The following is a 27017-nucleotide window of genomic DNA, read 5'->3' on the forward strand; positions in this document are numbered from 1 at the left end:
AATCAAAATGATCTTTTTTTTTCTCTTAGGGGTTTCGTAGTGTACGCCCTGGCTGTACTGAACAGTATGACGAGAAGCTATCTGTCTGGTGCTTCATTTATCTGAGATACGAAAGTCATGATTGGAATAGTTTTGGAACTGAATACAATTCTCACAAAGGCAACCCCACGTTTACCATCAGTGAGAGCTGGGACCGCTCAAAGATTGAGTGGTATTGCAGTACAGAGGGGAGTGTTGCAACGTGTCGCAACTATGGTGAGTTGTCACGATTTTTCATTAATGTTAATTACTAGTTTATTTCAGATACAGTTTAAACCATAAAGAAGATGAAAACAAACAAACTATGGTTGGTAGAGATTCTTCCTTGGTGCCGTTGACTGTGGAGGTTGTGTTTGTTAGGTCATGTAAATTAGATTTACATGATCTACATTTGTGGACGTGGGTCATAAAGTTGCATTAACAATTTTTTTTAGCATCAACATAGCATGAAATAGCCATGTGCAATCTGAGTGTTGGAATGATCTTCTAAATATGAGCCAGTCAGTCTAGGGCTCGACGATAAAACAATCTCGATACAGGATCGCAAAAAAAAGTTGATTACGATGATAACTTTGGACATTTTTAACTCAATATGGATAGATCTAACAGCCTATCACACAGCAGAAATAAACACGACAACAGCCAGTCAATCTGCAGGTTTTGGCTTGCATATCAGCGTACATGCTCATTTCCTACAGTAAAGCATTGTTTGAGCTGAAGAAAATGGATGTCCTCTGTAAAACAGGAAAAAATGAACCAAAAGCGATATGATGATACTGCAACACCCTCAGATTAGCCTCTATGTCGTAGTCTGTTCCCGGGTAAACAATGAAGCCAAGCTGGTGAAGAGGGACAAAGTGCAATGCATCTGCTGACAAGGCTACGCTAGTGCTAACATTAGGAGGGCAACAACTGGAGTCCCCCTCACATCTAAAATAACTCTAGCTTAAAAAAGCTGCTCTAACTCACTGACACTTCTCTCTAGAAGAGATATTCTGTTTGCAACTGCAGAACGATCATCACACATCATCGTTTTAGCTGCTTTGACTGTGGATTCACAAAGCTAACTGCTAAGCTAGGCTAAGCACAAAGCTAAGTAAACAGAGTAGAGGCTAGTCAACATAGTCAGTAAGATAAATGAAGAGGTTTTTCTAAAAGTCTTATATATATATATATATATATACATACATATATATATATATATATATATATATATATATATATATATATATATATATATATATATATATATATATGTATATATATATATATATATATATATATATATATATATATATATATATATATATACATACAGTAGGGTCCAAAAGAATGGGAAAGTGGTCATCACCCATTATATGTTGCCTGTTTTGGCCAAGTCTCCCTCGTAAAAGAGATTCTTAATCTCAATGGGGCTCTCTTGGTTAAATAAAGGTTACATTTTAAAAAATCCTCTGATGGAACAAATACAAAATAAAAACTTAACACATTTATCTTTTCAACAGGAAGGGAGGAGGAAGTCCAGCGGATGGAGGAGAGAAGACGACAGGAGCGTCTGGAACGGGAGCGAAGGATTCAAGAGGAGATAGACAGAGAGAGTGAGATCTCCAGAGAGAAACTGTCTCGATCGAGGGAGAAGCTTCGTCAGAAACAGAGCTTCAAAGGTCAGGTGCACCATCATGAGCGCACACAAGCTCTCCACCAGCAAATAGAGGACGATGCAGCTGCAATCGAGAGGAATGAGGTATGGCATTAATGGGCTACTTTCAAAATCAGTGTCTATATCAGGGGTCAGGAACCTTTTTACCCAAAGAATCAAACATTTATTTTACAAATTGAAATGTTTTTCAAAAGAGCCACAGCTGGTTGGGCATTGCTAAAAACACAGTTGTCCATGTTTCACTGCGGGTTGTCATGGGTAACCACTTCTCGGTCAACACAGTGTTTGCCTCTACATGCTTCACTTGGTAAGGCCTGTTAATAGCTGAAACAAGGCACATAGCTGCAGATGTGCAAGCTAGGCTTTGACCTCTGAGATCGCCGTTCCTCATGTAAACAAACATGCTAAATTAGCAGATAAGGGAAAAAAATATCCAAAGTTGATTTTTAAATATATTTGAAATGTTTGATTTTTTTGCTGAAATTTTTGTGTCCTTGCACAGGTAGCTCAGCTGCATACAGTTTTTGCAGGTGTAATGGGAAATTGCTGATCACTCAATAAACACACAAGAGAGCATTGTCAGGTTATGAAATAGTGTAATCAAATAATACAATCAGAAGTATGATGCATCATAGTTCTGAAGACAAAGATACCACCTAGCTATCTTTTCTTTGTCTGAAAGGTTGGCACTTAACCAGTCCCTTAAATACTACTTGTACAGAATTTAAGACATCTGTTTACTAACCTTACAGGTCAGCAACCCTCAGATAGAAACATAAGTCAAAAGTTCAGCTAACCTAGGAACAGTCTTTCTTCACGACCATATATGACAGTACATAAGCACCAAGCAGCATCAAAAAATAACACTACTATATTAAATTAAGGACAAACCACACTATCCTCTAAAGCTTATCAGTTTTACACATAAACATCTACATAACTACAGTTTATCTTATCACTGGCTCAGGTAAAGGTATAACAGAATAGACTTAACTGTTAAACACACAACTGCCTCACCTTACACAGCAAAGAACTAAGTTTAGAATATATATAGCACAGAGGAATTTAGAACATGTGTGAAACACTAACTAACACTAAACTGAACTTAAACACTGTCTGAAACATGTATGATATACTGAAGAAATACATCAAATGATAACCTGTGATTCAGTTTTCTTTTACACAGGTGCCAATAACGTTCTCTACTGCTATACTGTGGTGATTATTGATTCTACAATTTCAAATTTCCAGTTGTATCAATTAGTCACGCTGGGTGGAGGAATGAAAACTTGATTCTTTACATGCCATTGTGTTTACCTTGAGTTAATGAAGTTCAGAGGCTCCTGTATTCACAGGTTTTTCTCGTTTGAATAGTTTTCTGTGCAATGTAGTTGGAAAGCAAACTGTGCATTCTGCAGTAAGAACTGTACGCTCCTCCTCTGTTCCAACACTAGGAAGGTCCTGTTTCGTTATATCTAACTGGGAGGGCTCTGTGGATTCTGTTTTCATAGATAATTTAATGGAATCACATGAAATTAGAATTTCAATTTCAAGGGAATTGTGAGTTTCCCCACTTTATTTCAACACGTTACCAAACAAATTGTTTTACATGCAGATGTATTACAACTATTTCACTTGAGAAGAGGCACAACAGTGATATACTTAAATAATTACACCTATGGGCGTGTATATCACTTGCTGATTTTGTATATGTAAGCAAACCTATGACATGTCAAACTGACCACAACTGCGAACTTTCAAACCATCAAAAAAAAAGGAAAGAAAATGAATTAGTCAGCCAAGTTTAGTTTAGTCAAAGACATTTATGAATCAGATTGTCAATTATTCTGTAAACCCCACCAACAGACCATTTTCCATTAATGCTGAGAGTTTAATTATCATTTTTGTTTGCAGGTTATTCCATGCATTTAATCTATGTGTCGATCTGTAAAAATTAAATACAGTATATTCTAAACTTTGATAAACCAGATTTAATAGTGTGTAAATATGTAAAAATATGAATCACAGAGAAATAAATAATAAAAAAAAACCCAGAGGAAAATGCCTGTCACCTAGCCGTATGGATTGATATCTAAAAGAGGCTACGAAGACATACACCCAAATTGGTTTTAACAAAGTGATTGTTAGATATGTTAGATTGAGTCTTTGCAAGAAGCAAAATGCTCCCTTCATTATGGATATATTGCTGACCCTGACCGATACAGCCGAAATAAATAATGCTCATCTTTTACCCATCTCATTATTTTGATTCTGTTGATTTCTACTTCCTCAGGTGTTTAACATAACACACACCGTGAATTTAAAAAACAGCTTTCTTAAGAAGATATTTGGGCAACACTTTATTGGTGTGATCCCTTGCAGGTGATTTGTGAGCTATCTACATTTATAGATAAGTTGTAAGCTATAAACAGACTATCCATAACCCAGATGAAATAAACTCTGTTGATAATCTGTTATTTGAAGTGTCCAAGTTCACATCTGTAGACATTAACCTACAAAGTTACTAAACTCATAAATCCTTACCCCAGCCCTGAACCTAACCTTACCATTACCCTGAACCTAAAGTATGTTGATCTACTGAATTCAGTTGTCTTTCACTTCATTTGGAGTGTCCAAGTTCATATCAATACATGTTAAATAAATACATGCACAAGAGTCAACTGATATTAGTTACTGAGGTGTTATTTTTATGTTTCTGATGGGCGGGGGGGAATAACAACAATCATAACAATAACAATAACAGCAGCAATAGACACCAACAAGACTGTGAAGGCTCGGCCTGCATCGCAGGATTTCCTGTGAGATGAGAAAGCACAAAGAACTCCGGGGAAGAAGCAAAGTTAGTAACATGCATTGATGTTACATGAATGCAAACAGATGGAGAGGAGGAGGAGGAGAGAGGAGCTCAGTGCATCATGGGAATCAAGTCTAGGCCTATAGCAGCATAACTAAGGGCTGATCCAAGGCGAGCCTGGTCGGCCCTAACTATAAGCTTTATCAAAAAGGAAAGTCTTAAGCCTACTCTTAAACATAGAGAGGGTGTCTGCACCCCGGACCGAATCTGGAAGATGGTTCCACAGGAGAGGAGCCTGATAGCTGAAGGCTCTGTCTCCCATTCTACTTTTAAACATTGTAGGAACCACCAGTAAGCTGCATACTGGGAGTGCAGTGTTCTAGTGGGATAATACGGTACTATGAGCTCTTCAAGATATGATGGTGCCTGACCATTAAGGGCTTTGTAAGTTAGGAGAATTTAAATTCTATTCTAGATTTTACAGGAAGCCAATGCAGCAAAGCTAAAATGGGAGAAATGTGGTCTCTTTTTCTAGCTTTAGTCAGAACACGTGCAGCTGCATTCTGGACCAGCTGGAGAGTCTTTAGAGACTTGTTAGGGCAGCCTGATAATAAGGAATTGCAATAATCCAGCCTAGAAGTAACAAATGTGTGGACTAGTTTTTCTGCATCTTTTAGGGACAGGATGTGCCTGATTTTTGCAATGTTTATGTAAGTGAAAAAAGGCAGTCTTTGAGATTTGATTTATGTGGGAGTTAAAGGACATATCCTGATCAAAGATAACTCCCAGATTCCTTACGGTGGTCCTGGAGGCCAGGGTAATGCCATCCAGAGTAGCTTTATCATTAGATAATGTGTTTCTAAGGTGTTTAGGGCCAAGCACAATAACTTCAGTTTTATCTGAATTTAGTAGCAGAAAATTGCAGGTCATCCAGGTCTTTATGTCCTTAAGGCATGTTTGGAGTTTGTTTAACTGATTGGTTTCGTCAGGCTTCATTGATAAATATAATTGGGTATCATCTGCATAGCAATGAAAATGTATAGTGTTTCCTAATAATATTACCTAAAGGAAGCATATATAAGGTGAATAGTATTGGTCCAAGTACAGAACCTTGTGGAAGAGGATAGTATGTTGATTCTTTGTAAGTCATCTACAAGGGACCACTCATAATGAAGTTTGACCAATATTTGGCCTTTGTTGTTCTTCAATTAGCCTACAGCTGGCGATCAAAAAAGAGAGGCACTTGTGAGAGCAGCAAAAGCTTACTTTTTAAAATACTTTTCATGATTTTTGTATAATTACTATGAATTAATCAATTACATTGATACTTTAAATTGCAACTTCATTTTTTATTGTATTTTATTGCATTAATTTAAAGGGACTTTGATAGCAGTGGCACTCGCATCACATCAAGAGTTTCCCAGGCAACGACACAGAGGTTGACTCACGTTTTGGAACACAGAGGCTCCCAAACGCATATGATTATTGACTTATGAATGAATGGATATTTGGCATTATTTTTGGCATTCAAAAAAAGATTTTTTGGCCTGGTGGGGGTTCTCGTTGGCCCTGTGGTCCACCGGGCCTGTACAATTATAGGGGAAACACTATCTACAAGGGAACATATAAAAAATAAAGTTTGACCGATATTTGGCCTTTGTTATTCTTCAATTAGCCTACAGCTGTCAATCAAAAAAGAGAGGCACTTGTGAGAACAAAAGTTTACTTTTTAAAAATACTTTTTATGATTTCGTATAGTTACTATGAATTAATCGATTACACCGATACTTCTAAATTGCAGCATCCTTTTTTTTAGTGTATTTCCAGTCAACTTTGGAATATTTGAGTGCAATAAAAATAAAATCCAGGAGTGACACAAATCGTAGGTTCCTGGCCCTTGGTCAATACAACTGAAGAAAATCCTGCAAATATAGCATTAGAAAACCTTACAATATGAAATATTAGTGTATATTTTTAATTCAGGTGCATTCACTCTTCTGTATTCTTTCTTTTTTGTTAATGTCCCATGTAGCTTGCAGACGTAGAGCAGAAATTCAAAGAACTTCTGTCAAAATATGAAATCACAGAGAGTGAAGAATTGCAGCACTGCGAGCTTGAGGACAGGATTAAAACACTTCATAATGAACTGACGCTCCAATATTGCAGAGAAAACAAGCTTCCAGTGTGGTCTCAGTTTACGTTTGACCATGCTGTGGGATATGAGGAACTTTCTCTGACTGAGAAACTCACCATTCTTGAGGCAGTTCTGAAGTTAACTCTTCAGGGCACCGCTGAGACTGAAGATGAAAGTGATCATTTACTTCACTGGGATAAGAAGTATGAGTTCCTTTTCTGTTTGGCTGAGGAACTTTATGTTGCAAATCCAACTCAGGCTGAGCCGATTTTCTTGAGAATTCTTGATGCAGTTTCAGAGCTTTTACCAAAAAGCAGGGAGACTCTGGGTCAAATACTGTTCAATAACATCTGGACACCAACAGAAATAATGCTCTTCATTCGCAAAGCTTCATTGATAGACCACAATCAGATTCCCCAAGTCCTCCACATGGTACAGACCTACAGGCTAAACTGCCTCCTCACTCTCTCTGCTCTGAAGAAGCAAAAGCCACTAATGTTTCTACAACAAAAAGTAAGAGAAGACAAGGACAAAGATACTGACACCATTTTGAGGGAACTCTGTGAATCCCAGTGCCCAGAGAATATTCTGACAGTGATCGAGGATGTTCTCAGACACATGGAAACAGAACTTCCAAAATATTGGAAAGTGGATCTTACTGAGAAGAATATAGAGGATCTCAAGATGAAGATTAAATCTCTTGATTTTGCAAACCCAGATATCAATACTCTGAAGGAAGTGTTGATTGGAATGTCTGTAGCCGTGCAAGACAGCACAACATTCAAGATGCAAGATGGAACCGAGATTCCAGGCTATTTTCCAAGACAGACTCAGCTGGCATCATTACTTTTGCTCCTACTGTCACAGCTAACTGAAAATAAAGGCTGTCTCCTTGAGATTGGCACAGGTGAAGGGAAATCCACGATCTTGGCAATGTTTGCTGCAATCCAGGCTATTCGTGGAATAAAGGTGGACATTGCGACAAGCTCTCCAGTTCTTGCACGACGGGACCAGGAGGAGTGGAAGGAATTTTTTGAAAAGTTTGGTGTCACATCATCTGTAGTACCCCCACCCCTCTCCAAACAATCTTCCCCTGTGGAACCAGATAAGTTGTTAGAAGAGGCATACAAACAACAAGTTGTGTATGGCACTGTTGGTGCTTTTGCAGCAGACACATTAAAAGAAGAGTTTGAGAGGAGAACTACCCGTGGAACAAGAGGATTTGAGCTAGTGATAGTGGATGAAGTGGACTACATGACCTTGGATAATGGAGTTCAAGTGACATTCCTGTCTCATGAAGCCAGCAGTTTGAGGCATATGGATCAAATTCTTGCCAACATTTGGACAATGACATCTACTTGTCAACCAATTGAAATGCTAGATACAGGTGAGATAAAATGGGCAACAAGGATCCAACATTTCCATAAGGCAGCAACATCTGCTGTTATGGGATCAGAAGCATCTGACAGCTTCTCAGCCTTTGACATTTTGCTGCCAGGTGTAGATTTGGGGTTCTATTCATCAGAGGATATTGAGATGTTGAGGCAAGCTATGAGTAAGACAGAAACAGAAAATACAGGTGATGACTACCAGGATGACGGCTGGAGAGCGATTGAACAAGTCATAAAGAAAATAGGAGTCTCACAACAGTATGATCTGCTGCGTATATTTCAGGAAGTAATGGAGAACAGTGTGGCTTTTGAGTGCTATTCGGCAGAGAACAAGAAAGCCAAACGTTACGGGACTGAGGAAAGACATGCTGACTTAGAAGTCAGCATGTTACTCCTTGAAAATGGCCAAGCATGTGAAATCATGTCAGAAAAATCTCTCATTGAAGCAACTGTGAGTGCAGTAAAGTCCTGTATTAAGTACTCAGATGAATATTCTGATTCTGATAAACATGACAACTTCATCATTATCCCTCACTTCTTGAGGAAATATGTTGACAATCAGTTGCCAGTGTTTGTTGAGAATGCCTTGAGGGCCATTGAGATGACTCAGGGCAGAGAGTACATGATCGACATTTCACCAGCTGCTGACAACGTATCTGCCAGTGATCCTGACAAGCATCAGTATGATGCCATAATTCCAGTGGACTTCAAAGCAAGTGGGGTGTTGGAGAAAAACAAGAAGTGGGGTAATGGACTCCAGCAGTTTTTGGAGATGAAACATCAGCTTGCAATTTCACCTTTGTCCAGTGTGACCAACTACATGTCTAACTTCCATTACTTTAAACGGTACATCCATGGAAATGGCATATTTGGTGTTTCTGGCACATTAGGGGGAGATGCAGAGAGAGACTTTCTGGAAAGGCATTACGGAACAAAGAGCTATACTATTCCAGCTCATCGCCATAAAAAAGTGGTTGAGTTGCCAGCCCTGCAGGTGAATGGGGGCAATGACCACTGGATCCAGACTGTTTGTGATACTACCTGGAAAGTGGCAAGTAGAGGACAAGTTGTCCTGGTGATATGTGAAGATGTCAAGACAGCAAATGAGCTACATGTGAAAATGCAAGACGAAGAGAGATTTAAGCCACACCAGATCACAATGTACACAATTAGTGAGAGACACAACATTGAGAGAGATAAATTTAGTGGAGGGAGGATTATCATTGCAACAAACCTTGGAGGGAGAGGAACAAACATCAAGGTCGAGAAAAAAGTAAATGAATGTGGTGGCCTCTTTGTGATTCTCACACACTTCCCACGCAATCGAAGAGTGGAGAAACAAATCTTTGGTCGCACTGCTCGGAAAGGAAACCCCGGCATGGTCCAGATGGTTCTGAACCAGGATCATCTTGCACCAGCTTACCAAGGTCAGTCTGTTGAGATAATGCGACGGCTCAGAGAAGAGTATGAAGTGAAGCGTATAAGTGAAATGGAAAGTGATGAGCTGGTAGAAATAGACTTGAAGGAAAAACTTTTTACTACATTTTGTCAATCCCTCAAGGAATACGACCAGAATTACACGGAGGATGAAAGAAAAGATCTCTCACAATTGAAGCCTAGAGATATACTTGATCATCTCAGAGACTATCAGGCTAAGTTTGATTACCAGCCAGCCCTGAATGCTTTGAAAGAAGCATGGGCATCGTGGCTGACTCTTCATGAGGAGCATATCAACAGACATGATGATATCCATGACCTTCAGGCAGACCTCATCAAGACAATGAATGAAACTAAGGGAAATCTCTTGCAAGGGGAAAGTGACAATTTCTATGATCACATTAAGCAAGCCATTCTCAGGACTGACCTACACTGCAGAAACAAATCCAAATGTGACTATGGAGCTAAATCCTATTGGCAGAGGGCAGCAACCTCTGACCCACTGTACAAAGCTGTGGCACTCTATAACCAGGCATACATCACCATCAACCTGGCCAAGGGTGACTATAAAGCAGAGGCAAGGGAACTGTTGGAGCAGGCTAAAAAGTCTGTCGATGTTTATATCTCAGAAACATCAAACACAATGGTCTCCTGTCAGATGTCTGTTAATGACAACCTGAAACCACACAGCAACAACTTTCAGAGTCAAATGGAGGCCAGAATGAACATCTTCAAGTCGTGGAAGACATACATTGATAATGCATTGAAGAAACTTGTGGAGCTGGAAAAAGACAACAGTGATGCAATAACACAGGACTGTTCAGTCTACAAGTTGTTGGAGGAAAAAGATTTCATCATCACAAATGAGCTAATGGCACTCTATGAGCTTGGCCTTGCTGTTGTTTTTGAGGTGAAAAAGAAACCAAAGTTTTGTTTTGATGCTCTCATTTGCTTCTTCATCGGAGCAATGCAGGTGTTGGCTGGGGTTCTTGTTTGTGCCTTTTCATTTGGCACTGCAAGCCAGTTTGGACTTGGCCTGATAGGTGAGGGAGTATCAGACATGATCAATGGAATAGTGGGCATGGTAAAAGGTACATTTAGCTGGGCAGAATGGGCAATAAACAAAAGTATCAGCATTGGTATTTCTTTGCTTACTGCTGGACTCGGTGCCGTCAAGAATGTTGTCACTTCAGTGTGCAATGTAACAAAAGCCCTGCTTAATGGTACTAAGTCCTTCTCATCTGTTGCCAGTGGTTTCATCAAGTCAGGAAAACATGTGTTTTCATCTATCAAAGGAACTGCTCAGTCTGCCATCTCCTCCGTTGGTAAACAAACCTTTGGAAGTGCAATGAAAAAGATGACAACTTCAACAGTTGTAAAGCAGAACTTCAAATATGCTGCCAAGTACGCTGCACAGGAGATAGGGAAGCAAGCTGTGGACACTGGTTTGAACTATGCAGTTGATGAAGGCCTGAAGGAGGCCTTTAAAAAGATATTGGAATCAGCTTTTAAGGATGTTGTTACTTCAGCAGTGAAGCAGAACCGTGACTTGGATAAAGCTATCACTGAGTTCATCAGCTCACATGTCCCAAAAGCAGCCATGCAGAAAGATAACTTTAAGATTGGCAAATTGGATGAGGAAGAAATGACTAAAACAATTGCTGTATTAACTGATGAAGTAATTCCTGACCTCATGATGGACTGCACAACAGTGCATGAAGTTATCAATAGACTCACTGAGGTGTGCAATGGAGCAACAGACATTATCAACAAAGGAAAACTTTCTGGTATTTTTAAGGCTGCCGAGTTAGCTTTGAAAGTTGCAGATCACACTACCCGTTTCATTGAAATACTGAATTCTGTTCCTACAAAAAGGGTCATTGATGAAACTTTTGTTCCTACTTTACTGAGTGAAATTGAGGAGCTTCAGCAAGATGCAGAGAAATATGACCAAGATGGACGACACAATTTACAAGATGTGAAACGTCTTAAGGGCAAAATTCTGAGCACCCTTGCAGACAGTGTGTCCCAATCATTTATCAAGGCTTGCTCTGGACATATGACCTCCCTTTTGACAAAGCCATTGAAGAGCAAGTTTAACAAAGCTACTGGTAAAGCTGTTGATAAGATTATGGGCAGACATAAAACTCAAAGTTTTTTTGATGACCAGAGACAAAAGCACAACATGAGATCAGCCAGTCGCAACACTAAGAAGTCGCTTACAGAGAAGGAACAGGTGGATTTAATGGATTACATGGAACACATAAGCAATGTAGCCACAGCTTTTGACATTATTGTGCTCACAAAAAGTGGCTTACTCAACGGTAGAGGGATTCACCTCACTGTCATTGATGAGCATGGAAACAGACTCTCAGAGGAACGTTACAAAGGAACAGACGAGTCTGCTGGCAACATCACACTACAGCTGACAAAAGCAAAAGACCTGCAGCCACCAGAGTAAGTTCACTGAGAAAATCCCACTGATAATTCCAATTTAGTTATATGCAGATTAAGTAGTACAAAAATATTATTATAAAATATTGTGATATTTGTGGATTAAAAGGTTTACATTCAGATATTTCATTTGTTCTTTCTCAGGAAAAGCAGTTCACAGCAGTTTTACAGTGGCCGTTTTGACATCGTTCAAGATGATGGTACAGTGGTCAATGTGAACTCAGAGCACCAGAATTGTCTCTATCATGCAATCGCACAAGCAACTGGAAGTGATCGAAGCGATCTTAAAGGAGCTGCTGTGAAGCTTCGTGAGAAAGTGAAAAATGAAGTGAGTATCCATCTTAGAGGTTGATAATATTTTATGTAAAGTGAGTGTAACAGCACAGGGGGAAGAGTGCTGTGAGTGTATCAGGGGGCATGGACAGAGTCAGATCTCCTGTAGAGATACTTTACTGCAGGAGTAGTGTAAATAGAAATTTAGCTGCTTTGATCAACATTCATTGTAAATCGTCAAACTTAAAAATAACATTATTACTTAAAAATTGAAGTTTCAAACATCTATAGATGCTACAGAGCTTCTCCTTCCAGCTGCAATTTAAAGCAGCTTATTTTAAAGCCTGTTTGTAGTCACCTACTCTATAATTGTTGTAGCCATATAGTGCTGGAGTTGAAGTTAAAGGTCAATCTGAGGCTAGCAAGGGCAGAACATCTACATAACAGCATTACCTAACTGTTACACCTGACAATTTGAAAGTAGTTGCAGTCAATAATAAATAAGCTCACAGAAATCCCACAGATGAGTTATATGATAATGTATCATCTTAGTTCTGGTAACTGATCAATACTCACTAGTCCTGCTGAGTAGAGATTCCTGGGGACTAATCAACTTCCTCAATTTTCAAACTTTAGCCTTTCCACTAATCTATAGTCTGGTTATATAGTAGACACTGACTTCATATATTCATGTTGGTGCTGTTTTTATTGAGATCTGGGGACTGAGCTTCTTAGCTTGATCTTAACTAATGAAAATGTTGACTTAAATAGAAGTACAGTCCCATCATGCCAGTGTCTCTTGCTTAGATTGTCAGTTGTAAATGTCAAATTTTCCTGTTTACTGATTAGATATTGCGGCAGATAAAGCATGATGGGATATTAGTCAGAGAGCAACACCACTGTGACTCTAAGGATAAATTCTGTAAATGTGTGCATGTGAGCAAATCACCATATTGAGACACTTTTTGATCAGGTTCAGGAAAACATTGCTTCGTACACACCGATTCTTAAGCTTCAGCGAGGCTATGACTACTCCCACAAAAACCCTGGAAAATACACCATCACCGGAGGAGCGAAGCCAGGAGGAGCCAGCCATTCTGAACTTCTTACCGAAGAGGAATATTTGAAGAGTACCAGCTTCATTGAAACTGATGAATGTGATATTATCAGAAGCTATAAGCTTGCATCTGTTGAAAAATACAAACGGTGAGTCACTTTAATAATCCCACAAGAGAGACGCCAGAATACACTCAAACCTTTGTGTTCTGAACTGGTCACATAATATAAATATAATAAAAAATTGTGTTTGATTTGTCAAAGTGTAACTGATATTTAGTTATTTGATGTCCATGAAGTTAAGTTTCAATAAGGTCATAATATATAAGGGCCATGGATGAAACAGTAATGTATTTTTGTTTACCAGTTTGAGAAATGCTCGACAATCCAAGAACAACAGTGGAACAGTGAATGCAGACCACGTTCCCTCCAAGGATTCCATTCGCAAAGCTTGGGAGAGGACAAAAGACAAACCTGAGCTACAGGAGCAGCTCAAAAACAGTAATCCAAAACTCTATGAAATGATAGAGAGCATAAAGGATGACAATAACGGGCGGAATCTTATTGCCATGGAGGTGTTGGCCAAAGATCACAAACGTGCTCTGACCATGGGTGCAAGCCACCAAGCCAAGAAGTGCCGGTAAATATTAGATTTTCCTCTGAAAGTTCAACCAGATGAATCCAGTGATCTCGTACTTGACCTGTAGATGGTGTTCTTGTGTTCCTCTTACCTCACAGGGAGCTGCTAGCAGAAAGTCTTGTCAGTGGAGATGTGGAGACAATGCTGAAACAGTCTATGATTGTGGCTCACCCTCTGACCTCACAGGAACTTATGGCTGATTTAGGTAAGACCTAGCTGGCGTGGTTTATGTATGCTGACAAATTAACACACAAAGTCTTTAGTGAAGAGGACAAAATATAATCTTTTATTGAATTAAGGGACTCATTACTTTCATACATGCTGCCTTTTAAGTTACTGATTTGGAAATTGATAATCATACTATCATTATGTTATGCTGTTATAAGCTATACAATGAAGTAAAGAGGCACTAAACTAATAAAACAGGAGACTACACTTAATAACAGAGTGCACTTGGGATGCACAACCATAACCATGCAATATTTAAACATTTTCCTACTGTTCATTGCACCCATCATTGTGCTTCCAGGTGAAAACAGAAGACCACCTCATAATGAGATGTCAAAGGAAGGCATCAGGGGCTACTACAAGGCAGGTTACACCAATCTTGTGACAGTGTACAGCCGGCAGGGACTCATCGATCAGAATCAGAAAGATCAGCTGATGGAGTGGCTGAATCAAGACAAACATGAAGATAAAAACACTCCTGAGTACCTGAGTATCAGGGATTCCTTAAAGTAACTGTTAAACCAATGGAAAAATAGAAAAAGAGAGAATGATGGTAGATGCTAACTGATTATTGTGATAGTAATGTATTTGGACTCATATTCTGGTTGTGGTTATGTGTTAGCGAACACTGAGTCTTAGTACTTTGACAGCTTCCTGTGCCTCACCATATATGGCTATAAGTGACAGGAAGAAGATGGAGGCAATGTGGGACAAGGGAAATGGTGGTAAAATATAATTCTTTGACCACCTTTCGTTTTTTTTTTGGGTGGTGGGGTTTTTTGTTACCTCTGAGTCAACTTTTGTTTTTGTTTCATTTGGAGCAGAATTTAGTTTGTCATCATAGATAAAGTATTTTACATTTAATGAGCGGCAAAGTGTCTTTGAATACATCAGAGTGAGTCAAAAGTCACCATCGCGGCTTTATCAATAGCAGAGACGGTCTTTGATGCATTAACGATTCCAAATGCTGCTGTAATATCATTATAGCTTCTTTTTTATTTGAGAAATAGGTTTATCTCTTAAAATATAAACAACAACAACTGTAATGGGAAATTGCTGATCACTCAATAAACACACAAGAGAGCATTGTCAGGTTATGAAATAGTGTAATCAAATAATACAATCAGAAGTATAATGCATCATAGTTCTGGAGACAAAGATACATACCACCTAGCTATCTTTTCTTTGTCTGAAAGGTTGGCACTTAACCAGTCCCTTAAATACTACTTGTACAGAATTTATGACATCTGTTTACTAACCTTACAGGTCAGCAACCCTCAGATAGAAACATAAGTCAAAAGTTCAGCTAACCTAGGAACAGACTTTCTTCACAACCATATATGACAGTACATAAGCACCAAGTAGCATCACAAAATAACATCACTACTATATTAAATTAAGGACAAAACACACTATCCTCTAAAGCTTATCAGTTTTACACATAAACATCTACATAACTACAGTTTATCTTATCACTGGCTCAGGTAAAGGTATAACAGAATAGACTTAACTGTTAAACACACAACTGCCTCATCTTACACAGCAAAGAACTAAGTTTAGAATATATATAGCACAGAGGAATTTGGAACATGTGTGAAACACTAACTAACACTAAACTGAACTTAAACACTGTCTGAAACATGTATGATATATTGAAGAAATACATCAAATGATAACCTGTGATTCAGTTTTCTTTTACACAACTCACATACTTACACTCACACACTCACACATATACTCACACACAAGCACACACACGCATACTCACTAAAACACACACTATCTCTCTCTCACACTCACACACACAATCATGAGTAAACCGGGTACTTATTGGTTAGTTAGGAAATGTTCACACATTTCGTATTTTTGAGTAGAAAAAGAAGTATCTAGTTTTCATTGATATTATGCTGTTATGCTCAATAGTATCTACATATTCTATATATTCCAGTTTTTAAACTGTTTTTATTTTATTTTATTATTATTATTAGGACTCAGTGGGTTTTATCTTCTATCTTATGTTGTGCATTCTGTTTATCCTATTTTCACTTTATTTCATCTTATTTTTATTATAATCAAATGGGTTTCATTTTCCATCTTATTTTTAAATGTTTTTATGTCTTTTTTCATGTGAAGCATTTGGATTTTGGAATTTTTCTTTACTTTCCCAAAGGAACGTCTGTCCAAGTACACTCTGATTGACTTGATTAACACAGTAGGTGTTGTAATTTACATAATTAATGTTACTATAACTCCACCAGTTTATCATTCTGTCCCTTTTTTAATTTACATAAACCAAACATCTTCTGGTGCCACCGTATCTCTGGTGTTCTTTAAGATACCATGCTGAGGAGTGATGTGATCGATCTACTCATGAGGTGTTGAGCCCTGAGCGGTCTATAAATATTCATGCCTGATCAATACTTGTTGGATTTTCTTTGCAACTGTTTATGAATCTTTGTGGAATTAATTTGACATCTATTATTCTGGAAATCATACTTTTTGTGTCTCTTTGATTATGCATTTTTCCTAAACTATGTCCTGCAGATATAATTAAACCAACTATACTAATCATTGTTTCACCACTCAAAGCTCCTGCTATCCAGGCGCGAAAGACTCTTGTTGGATGGATTTCTCAGAATAAATTCTGGCAAGATCATGTTGTTGTCCTGTGACTATTTGAAACACCTAAAATGTCTTACAACATCATACACACCAACATCTACACAGGCAATAAGAATGCTGAAAGCAAACTGGATCATTAGTGTATCTGAACTGGAGCATCCTCCCATCAAATCCATCTGGATACATGGCTGGTTAATTTAAAGAGGAATGACTGCCAAGCAAAACAACACTGAGCAGAGATGTTAAGTAACAAACATACTCAAAATCATTGAAAAGAAGTGAAGTTGTGACTCCGAAGAAAGCAGACTTGTAAAGCAGAAAGTTGAGTTAAATATATATGAACAACATAACGACTGATACAAGCTCAAACATGTTCCATCCAGTTTTTGCCACTCTTGAGTTAATTTCAGCCTTTTTCTGGAACACTTTCCCATCAGACTGAGTTCTCCAGTGGAGGATGTTAAGCTCATGTTTTTGTACGTCCTTCCTAATCTATGAAATTTAAATGAATGAAATAAAGAGATCAAATACCAGCAAGAGCAGAGAGACAGTGGTCAAGAAGCAGTGAGTGTAATAAAGGTCCTGTCAGTCATTTGCTGGAAGTTCGACTTGCAGGTCATATGATCCACAAAACTGGACGTGAAGGATTATATTTGTTGTCTGGAGCAACAGAAAACCTTTTTCCAGGTAAATCTAGATGTTTATATTTACGTTACATCGTTTAGCAGATGCTCTTACCCAGAGAGACTTACTGAAGGCCAACTGCAGGAGGAATCCCTCAGGACCATCTTGGGCTTAGGTGCCTTGCTCAGCAGCACATTGATAGCAGCTCAAACTCTCAAACTCTCAAACTATAATAATAATAATAATAATAATAATAATAATAATAATATTTTTTATTTATGGAGCACTTTTCAAGCAATAAGCATAAAGTGCTTTTCAAGGGAGAGAAAATTCAAAATAGAACAACATTAGGGACAATTGCAAGAGGTAAAATAATGAAACACAAACATACATATACACATATATGCATTTATCTACACAAGTTAAAGATAAAAACTCTCATGACCATAGAAATGTGTTCTATCAGCTGTTAGGAAAAGTCATTCTATAATTAAAGCTGCAAGTAGCGTTGGTCGGGACCTCGCACTCTGGCCCGTCGAGATCAGATCATTTTGCCTTTTAAAAATGAGGGATATTTCTTATAAGTGTGGTGTGCTTTTATTTTGAAAGTTTGATTGAAAGGTGTACTGTCAGGTGTGTAGAGACAATAAGTAACTGCAGCTGGACACAGAAAAATACTCATATATTTGAATGGAGAGTGTGAGCAAACCCACACCTTTTTGAACATTTACTGCTTCCACATAGTTTTAGATACAAACTTCATTTGAACTTTAAATGAGTCACAAGACTTTGACCTACAAATCTTGAATTTACATGTTTTTTCTATCTTTTATTGTTTTTGAGATATTAGAGTGTGAGTTTTAAAATCTTTTCTTGCTCCTCTTGTGATTTTATAATGAATGTGTATTGCGGAATGTTTCACAGCACTGAGGGAGTGACATCACCAGGAGCAGTTGGAGAGGAGGATTTTAGAGTACGCTTCTTGTGAAATGTCCTCATAAATCCCATGACTTTGGCCAAATCTTACAATAAAAATCATATTTTAGTAGGAAATTTCGTTGCAATTCCATTCATACAGGTTTGAAAGTGGTCATACTTATAATTTAGACATCAGAAGCCTCTGTTTGACAAAAAGTTCATGCCCATAGATATCCTCCCCATTGGTTTACATTGTAAGGGGTGATGTGGCACTGCAACTTTCAGGGCTTATAAAATCCAAACTGTTCGAGTTATTACAAAGTTTTTAACAACTTTTTTTCAGCATAGTGTCATAAGTCATGTATTAAACTTTGAAGCTGATACCATTAATACCCTCAGAGGAGATAGCATTTGTTCAAAATTGGAGCAAAGTCTTACTTTGAAAATCTGATTGCGGACTTCCTGTTGGATTTAGGTCAGGGGTGTCAGTGAATGATTTGTAGATCTTGATGAGACAAATAATTGAGTTTTGGTTTGATCTCTCTACGACATTCCTACGGGCCGTGGCGGCCATTTTAGTTACATAGGTGGTGCTAGAGAGCACATTTTGGCACTTTAGGGGTTAATTTTTACATTTTATCAAATATTTCACCAGACCTGATGTGTGTGCCAAATTTGGTGAGTTTTTGAGAATGTTTAGCGGGTCAAATTTAGGGTTTAAGTGGCGTAATAATAAAGAAACAAACAAACACACGAAAAACAATAGGGCCCTCACCCTTAGGTGAAGACTACTGTTTTACAGTAGTCCTCTGCCTTTTGGGCTCAGTCCCTAAAAATATGTTTTAAGATGAGATTTAAAGGCAGTGACAGAGTCAGCTGATCTGATGCAAAGGAACCAGTACTGCAAAAGCTCAATGTTTGTTTTAAACCTGGACTCTGGAATAGTCAGAGACTATCAGAGTCAGACCTGAGGGGGCTGTATGGACAGTACAGTGTGAGGAGCTCAGTTATAAACTCTGGTGCCAGATCATTCAGAGCCTTGTATGTGATTAATAGCACTTTAAAATGGATTCGAAGATACTGGAAGCCAGTGCAGTCAAGCCAAGATTGGTGTGATGTGAGAGAATACTCCAGTACTCAATAATCAATAGCCAGTAGTCAATATTCCCACTGCTGAATTTTGAACAATTTGGAGCTGCTCCATAGTTTGACTAGTCAGGCAGGTAAACAAGACATTACAGTAATCAAGGTGGGAGGATATAAGAGATGTATAATTCTTTCTGTATTACTGAAGGACAGAACTGATCTAATTCTGGAAATATTTCTCAGTTGATAAAAACACAACTGGACTAATTTCTTTACATGTTGCTCCAGGCTCAAGTTACTGTCCAGGATAACACTCAGAATTTTTGTAGCTGACTTTATGTTGAGAGTGAGGAGGCAGAGGAGAGGCTGTGTTTGTTCTGAGACGTGTTCAGGGCCGATGATGAGAACTTCTGTCTTGTCAGAGTTAAATTTGAAGAAGTTCTGGGACATCCAGCTTTTTATGTCATGTAGACAAATATGTAATGAGGCTAATTTACTGGCCTCAGAAGGTTTAAATGACAGGTACAGCTGTGTATCATCTGCGTAGCTATGGAGGGAGATGTTGTGATGACGGATCATCTGTCCCAGGAGTAACATGTAAACAGAACAGGTCCCAAGAGTGATCCTTGTGGTATTCCATGTTTAGACTGAACAGTTTGTGAGATAAATTCCCCAACAGTAACAAAAATTTCCTGTTGGTACGAGAAAAACCAGTCCAGAATGGTTCCAGTAATATCCGCCCACTGTTTTACTCTGTCCATAAGGACAGAATGGTCAATGGTATCAAATGCTGCACTGAGGTCAAGCAGTAGTAACACAGAACATGCACCAGAGTCTGCAGCCATCAGTAGATCTGTGACTCTAAGGAGGGCAGTTTCTGCATGTTAGTTTGAAACTGGCAGGTAGTTTTTAGGTCTGAGGGGTTTTAAACCTTGTCCCTTCAGCAGCGGTTGAACACAAGAGGTTTTAAAAATATCTGGGACAACTCCAGAGGTCAGAGAGCTATTGATGATGGTCAGCAGTGTTGGGCTGATTGACTCTATTGCTTCTTTAAGCAGTTTTGTTGGAATAATATCAAGGGGACTTGATGAGAGTCTCATAAGTCACACAGTTTTCCTAAGAGCCTGCATATATATTGGTCTAGAATAATCCAACACATCCATGGAAGGGCTAAGGAGGTTGACTACAGAGGTGGGAGGAGTGATATTTACCCCAATATGATCAGTCTTTTCTATGAAGAAGGTAAGAATTTTGTCACAGTCGGCTGGAGAAGACACATCAGCAGTAGGCAGAGGAGGGTTTACAAACTGATTGATGATATTAAACAGGATTCAGGGTGGTGCTGTTTGGCTGAAATTAGCTGTGAGAAATACTGGTCCCTGGCTTCCCTTACCTTACAACTGTAAGAAGTTAGTAATTCTTTTAGTGATGAATAATGAACCTGCAAGTTATTGGACTTCTACCTGCGTTCAACTTTTCTACAGGTTCTTTTAAGGCTACAAATTTTTTCATTCATCCATGGAGCTGTTTTGACAGTGGACTTAAGTTTAGTTTTAAAAGGAGCAACCATGTCCAGGGTGGATAAGCATAATTAATGAAAGGCTGATAACTGGTCATTTGTGTTAGAAAGAATGGGCAAATTGTTACTAGCAGTGTTAAAAAATAATACGACTAGTAAAAGTTTTGCCTGTAAGCTCAGAACGCTAACCACTACGCTGCCACCACCCAAACAAATGTATATGCTGTGAACCACAACGCTTCTTCACCGAGTCGACTCTGCTGTTCTCTCCGCCACGCCGCCGAGAGCCAGCTGCCGTGTTTTTCGCCCACCGTGCGAGAACGGCCACCGTCTGCATCCGAGCCCAGGACAAAGCCGGACATAACGACGGATTACACACAAACCCAGCTCGCTTTCTGAAGCGACCCAAGTAAGAGGCATAAGTCTGGGCAGAGGCAGTGTTAATTGTGTGTTCTTATCAACATCAGTTGCTGTTGTTTAGCATTTAGCTTTTAGCTTTATTGCTATTGTTTTGTTGTGCTTTTGATGGACCGCCGAGTCCATTTTTCTCTGTTTACTCTTAGGAGTATTTTAAGTTTGCTGCCTGTTTAGTTGTGTTCACCACTGTTTTGTGTTTGTCCCGCTCGGGACTACCGCTGTGTTTGTGCCATCGCGAGTCAGGAAGTAAGTTGCTTTGTCGGTCAGAAACCAGACAACGTGCGTTACAGATTGCCGTCCGTACGCGCACTCCGTCTGTGGACAAAGGAACCGGTTCTCTTCCTCTCACGATCGCTTTCTCTCCTTCTTCCCTTTCTCTTCTGACTAACACATACACGCGCGCGCGCACACACACACATACACGCATCGACATCTTTTGCACATCTGATGGTCAGATAACGTCGGACAAAGCTTCGCTTTGTCTTTCTTTATCCGCCATCAGACACGTGTGTTTTTCACAGAAGTGGGTGAGTGCGAGACGCCGTCCGCCAGGCGGCGCCGTCTTGCTTCTGTCTAACCAAGACACCGCCACATTTCTGCCATCCAGTTCTCGCACGACGTGACTTCCTCCCATAGTCACGTCTGCGTCGCAGACCGACGACTTCATCACGTCAGGCCCCGTCGCCATCTTGTCACACGCACGCTCTCACACACACACACACACACACACACACACACACACATGCATTCCCCTGCATGTGTCCAACCCTGTACATAGCTGTTGTGTTTGTTTGGTAGGATTAGATTTTAGGATAGTTGTTTATTGAATGAAGCATTTGTTAACTTTGTTTATTTATTTACTTTGTATATTTTGCCAAGTTTAATAAACACTGTTATAACTTTAAAGAGAAATTGATATCTCTCAGATATTAACATTCTAGGTGAACTCCCATTTATGAGACTACCTTGTTTGGCTATTGGTCCCGGTTTCCGGGTGGTGCCCCATATTCGTTAATTCATATTAATAATTCTATTGTCATAATTAGTTAATTATCCTTGATAAATGATAATTATTGCAAATAATCAACTGTGTTCCTCACAGATCCAACGGTTGGTGCCCGAATTATTGATTAAGGTTAACAATATCTTATTTTCATCATTCATAATTATCTATGATAATTATTAATTATTGCTAATAACCAAACGCACTACTGCCCGTCCCAACACTCTTGTGATTTATTTGCAGTTTTACATTTTACTTTCAAACATCTGATGCATGCAGGGCTGAGAGGTCAGTCTCACAACATCCTACTAGAGATGAACTGCAGGTTAATGAGCTCATAACAGGAAGGGAACAAGAACTGAAACACACTGCTTGAGCTGTTTCTCACAGTATCAGCAAAAGGCCAGCCATACCAGTGATGAAAAATGGAGATAATAGAGAAACTGTGTGGTGTACATGACAGAGAAAATTGCATTATTACAGCCACAGATAATATTAAAAGGTATGATCTGAGCAATATGAAGTCTGCTACAGAGTCTCAGAGGCTGTGAGTTGTGGTTGGAGGAGGAACTCCATCATTTAGAGAAGTGAGTTAGTTTGTCAGTGAAGGAGGAAGAGAAGCAGCATTAAACCATCAGAGCTTCAACATGAAAGTCCGACACAGTCTGATCTGCTTCTTCCTCCTCAGTGAGTTCACTCGTTCTGTATTTCTCTCTTTCTTTAACACATCAGTTTATTTCTTTATTTACAGTCAGTCTGAACCGTCTTCACTGTTATCTGTCAGTGTTTTCTATGGTTTCTGTGGTTAACATGGTGATCAGTCTTGATGTAAAAGAACTGAGATCTGCAGCAGAACTTGAGTTCAGATATGTGGAGCATAAAACCTGAAGCTGCTTCTCCAGGTTTAGTTTGGACTCTGAGGACAGAAAGCAGACCTGATCCAGACCACCTGAGAGTCTGGATGCTTCATAACGCAGCAGCAGATCACAGATGTATTTTAATGAGTTCATTACAGCATATATAGATAGAAACTTTATTGATCCTGACGGAAACATCTACATTTGCAAAGTAGTTTTCTTTCTTCTTTTGGGAGCATCAAAGTGAAACTGAGTCAAATCAAGTTATGAGCAGAATGTGAGACTGGTTGAACTGGGCAGCTCCCACTGTGACTCTGTGGTTCTGTAAACATGTGAAGCAGGAAATATTGTGATCAGACTGCAGCATCTTACAGGAAATACAGACAGTAACTGTTGATTGTTCTTCTTTCCAACAGGCCTCATCAATGCAGAAATCCCTGTTCATGAAGGAACTGAAGGAGGAAACATCACAGTCACCTGCGACTTCTATTTCTCTGGATACAAAATGTTCTTCTGTAAAGAAAAATGTGAAGAAGGAAACGTTCTCATTGAAACAACTGATGTCAGAGCTCAGAGTGGCAGATACAGCCTTGAATATAAGGAAGGATTTTATCCAGTATATTCTACAATTCTGTATGTGAGCATCTCACAGCTGACCAAGTCTGACTCAGGACGGTACAGATGTGATTTGGAAAGAACTGTGTTACCTGATGGATTTTCAGAGTTTGAGATCAGAGTCTCAGATGGTGAGTTTCTAAGTTATGAAAATATTCTTACTGAAGAAAACTGTAACTGTTTACTGACCACTGATGATGTTTCACATAACCTCAATATTCAATATTTGGTCTAAAACATGATATTTTCATCACTTTGTACGTTGATAACTGCTCCTTTAAAACCTGATAAACTCAGTGACTCAAGCAAAGATGCACTACAGTGTAAAACAGTATTAATGAACCAATCACCTTGTTTACTTCTGCATTCTTATCTGCATTATTATTATTATGATTAAAATGTTTTGTTTTAGTTTTCTCAAACAAGATTTCTGTGTATCAGTATCTGATGTTTTATTGTTTACAGCTCCGACCACTTCAGTCCCATCAGCCTCCGCTCCACCAGGACGTGAGTTTTCTATATGAAGAGTGTAGGAGACCATTGAACTACAGGATCTGATGCAAGATGAAAGAGTGAAATATGAAACCCGTGTAGATTGTTATATAATGATAATAATGTATTCATATATATGTATAAAGTTATAAATAATATTAATACTGGCTCACATCAGATCCAGAAACAGTGAAGTTATGATGATATATATATATATATATATATATATATATATATATATATATATGTATGCGCTGTATACTGTATGCAGTGCATTAATGCATAGGTAACATATTATTTGGTTATTTGATTATAATGATTTGCATATTTGACTGGTAACTGTACAGTTATCCAGGAGTTACAACTATTTTGACAGCATTTCATGAGTCGTTTGGGCTCCACATATACAACTACTGCTCAGAATGACACTACGTCATTTTGCAACCCAGAAATTATGTTTATATGAGACTAAACTGTTTCCCAGTGACGTTGTGTTATCGAATGTAATCTAATGTTTATGACAAAACATATCTGCTGTGTCAGTTTAGTCGTATATGAACGTAATTTCTAGGAGACAGAGTTGCATATTGAACCCAGAAACGTTCGTGTGAAACAAACTTATTCTACCACTCAACCTGTCACAGGTGTGCTGCTGTATGTGCGGGTGGTTCTGACCATCATGGTTGTCCTGGTTTCACTGGGTTTGCTGATATTCTGCATGAGGAGGACCAATAATAATAACGGTAAGACAACAGGAGACACATGACACCGTTTACAGTCACACTGTACTCTTTAAACAAGACGATGGTTTCTTCTTGTGAGGAAAACATGATTTTAGCTGATTTTAGTAAGACCATGGATCATGCTGTCTAACAGAAAAAACAAACAACAAAGAAAATTTAAAACAACCAACGTGATGCTTAAAAAGACTTTAAACAACCAACGTGATGCTTAAAAAGACTTTAAACAACCAGAGGTTCCATCTCTGTCAAATGAATCTAACGGCTGCTGCAGCAGTTCTGAGGAACTTGTTTTCTCTGTTTGCATCGTGTCACAGAGCTGGAATAAGTGTTTTCCTCTTTATTTCCTGAACGTTAGCTTTAGTTATGGCAAATATTCCAAAGGCAAGCTCCTCTAACTCAGCTATTCCCAAAACTTTAGCCTTTGTTCCACAGACGTTTACAGGAAATGAAACCTGTTGTGGTGTCAGGACCTCGGTGGTGAGATTACAGCTGGTGGTGTATGAGGCAGAGATCACGACCTATGTCTCTGTTCATATATGGTCTCTGGTGCTGGATGTGAATGTCGTGCAGAGACTCCTGTTGTGACTGCTTTTCAGTCTGGTGCAGAGTAATAAATCATCTGAACAGCTTTGAACATCAGTTTTGGCTTCTGCTGACAGTTTTGGACTAAAACTAGAAATGAAACTACATGTTTAGTTCTTCTCTCTCTGACTGAGACGGATGTTTGTTCTTTCAGATGCTTCTGCAGATAGAGAGTTGACGTCTGTCACAGAGGTGAGTTTGAGGTCAATTTGTGAAATCTGAGCATCATTATCTGATATTAATGCAAACCAAGCGCCTCCTCTCCTCCTGCAGGCCAACCGAGTGTACGAGGAGATCAGAGAGGACAGACAGAGCAGATCTCCTCCTGAAGCATCTTCAGCTAACATCTACGCCAACTTCACCAAACCAACTGAAACCACCAGCGACCACAGCTTGACCACTGCAGCCAGTTCTCAGCACAAAGTAAGAAACAACTGTGGCAGCATTTTATCTTTGGGCTCAAAAAACAGAAGCTTTAGACTGAATCCTTTAAAAAACTCAACATGGTAATAGTTTGATTTTCACACATTTCACAAAGAGACATGTATAGGTTATATCTCTGATATAAAGAGACGTGTATAGGTTATATCTCTGATATAAAGAGACGTGTATAGGTTATGTCTCAGATTTAAAGAGAATCAGGTTTTAATTAGAAGTTACTCAGATAAATCAGTACAGGTGGAAAACAACCTCCGGTTACACCTGTCAGCATGTCAAAATGAGGGAAGACTAGTTGGGTTATAAATGTGTTTTATTTTAAATAAATAAACATAACTATTTACAGAATGATAAGCATGAGGTGTGGAGGATTAGTTGCATCAGTAGTGTAGGAGATGTGTGGATGTGTTGAAGGGAGCAACATGTCAAACCAAATATTTTGAATGTCTGAACTGTGGCTGTAGAAACAATGAGCACCTCATCAGTCGCTGAGGGTTTTTCAGTCAAAAGCAGATCATGATCAGTGAAAACAAAGATATCACAGAGCCAACAGAGACATCGAAATGCTGCAGAGCCCAAACAAGCAGCAGTGCCTTCTTTCTGACCACCGAATAACTGAGCTGGTGTTTGTTCAACTTTCTGGAGGAGAAACTTAGAAAGCAGCTGGTCTCCTCCTCATCCTCCTGCCACAGAACAGCACCAACACCCACACTGCCTGCATGTACGTGGAGCTTAATAATCATCATGTCACGCTCTCAAATGCATTTTGACAATGTGAAGACCAAATGAACTTGGCTCTGGCTTTTAACAAGTCAGTAAACAAAGGAGAAGAGTTATTAGAGAAGCTGCTGGAACCAACCAGCCACAGGAAACACGTCAACTCTTGGTGGTTGAGGGAGGAAACTGTTGCACAGCAATGACCTCAGCTTCCTTAGAAAGGTCACATGGCCTTAATGAACTCACATTTAGCAAGA

At 39.0% G+C, this 27017-nt stretch overlaps 2 protein-coding genes and 1 long non-coding RNA gene across 3 annotated transcripts in view; 1 reads left to right on the forward strand and 2 right to left on the reverse strand.

The window, feature by feature from the left end:
- Window positions 1-14642, forward strand: LOC122981724. Its single transcript, XM_044350416.1, has 8 exons — window positions 1-255; window positions 1545-1783; window positions 6547-11933; window positions 12075-12258; window positions 13177-13409; window positions 13627-13899; window positions 13998-14104; window positions 14429-14642. Exons 2-8 carry the CDS (start codon window positions 1568-1570, stop codon window positions 14638-14640), a joined length of 6612 nt encoding a protein of 2203 aa, XP_044206351.1. The 5' UTR covers window positions 1-255; window positions 1545-1567; the 3' UTR covers window positions 14641-14642.
- The window catches only part of LOC122981723, a 930226-nt gene that overhangs the window by 810895 nt on the left and 92314 nt on the right, over window positions 1-27017 (reverse strand). The gene's annotated exons all lie outside the window — the stretch shown is intronic.
- LOC122981852 overlaps window positions 12994-27017 on the reverse strand; it is a 21874-nt gene continuing 7850 nt past the window's right edge. The window contains exons 2-3 of the long non-coding RNA XR_006403348.1: window positions 21737-21746; window positions 12994-13005 (exon numbers count right to left, since the gene is read on the reverse strand). This is a non-coding gene — a long non-coding RNA (uncharacterized LOC122981852). The remainder of the gene's footprint in view (window positions 13006-21736; window positions 21747-27017) is intronic.

The sequence above is a fragment of the Thunnus albacares genome, chromosome 5, assembly GCF_914725855.1.
Source record: "Thunnus albacares chromosome 5, fThuAlb1.1, whole genome shotgun sequence".
Taxonomy (NCBI): Eukaryota; Metazoa; Chordata; class Actinopteri; order Scombriformes; family Scombridae; genus Thunnus; species Thunnus albacares.

Excerpts from the sequence above, each read along its gene's own strand:
- LOC122981724 (XM_044350416.1), top strand. The coding sequence starts at position 1,568 with ATGGAGGAGAGAAGACGACAGGAGCGTCTGGAACGGGAGCGAAGGATT. Across the intron at positions 13,410-13,626 it reads TCTGTTGAAAAATACAAACG|TTTGAGAAATGCTCGACAAT; the intron begins GTGAGTCACTTT and ends TTTGTTTACCAG. Across the intron at positions 13,900-13,997 it reads CACCAAGCCAAGAAGTGCCG|GGAGCTGCTAGCAGAAAGTC; the intron begins GTAAATATTAGA and ends CTTACCTCACAG.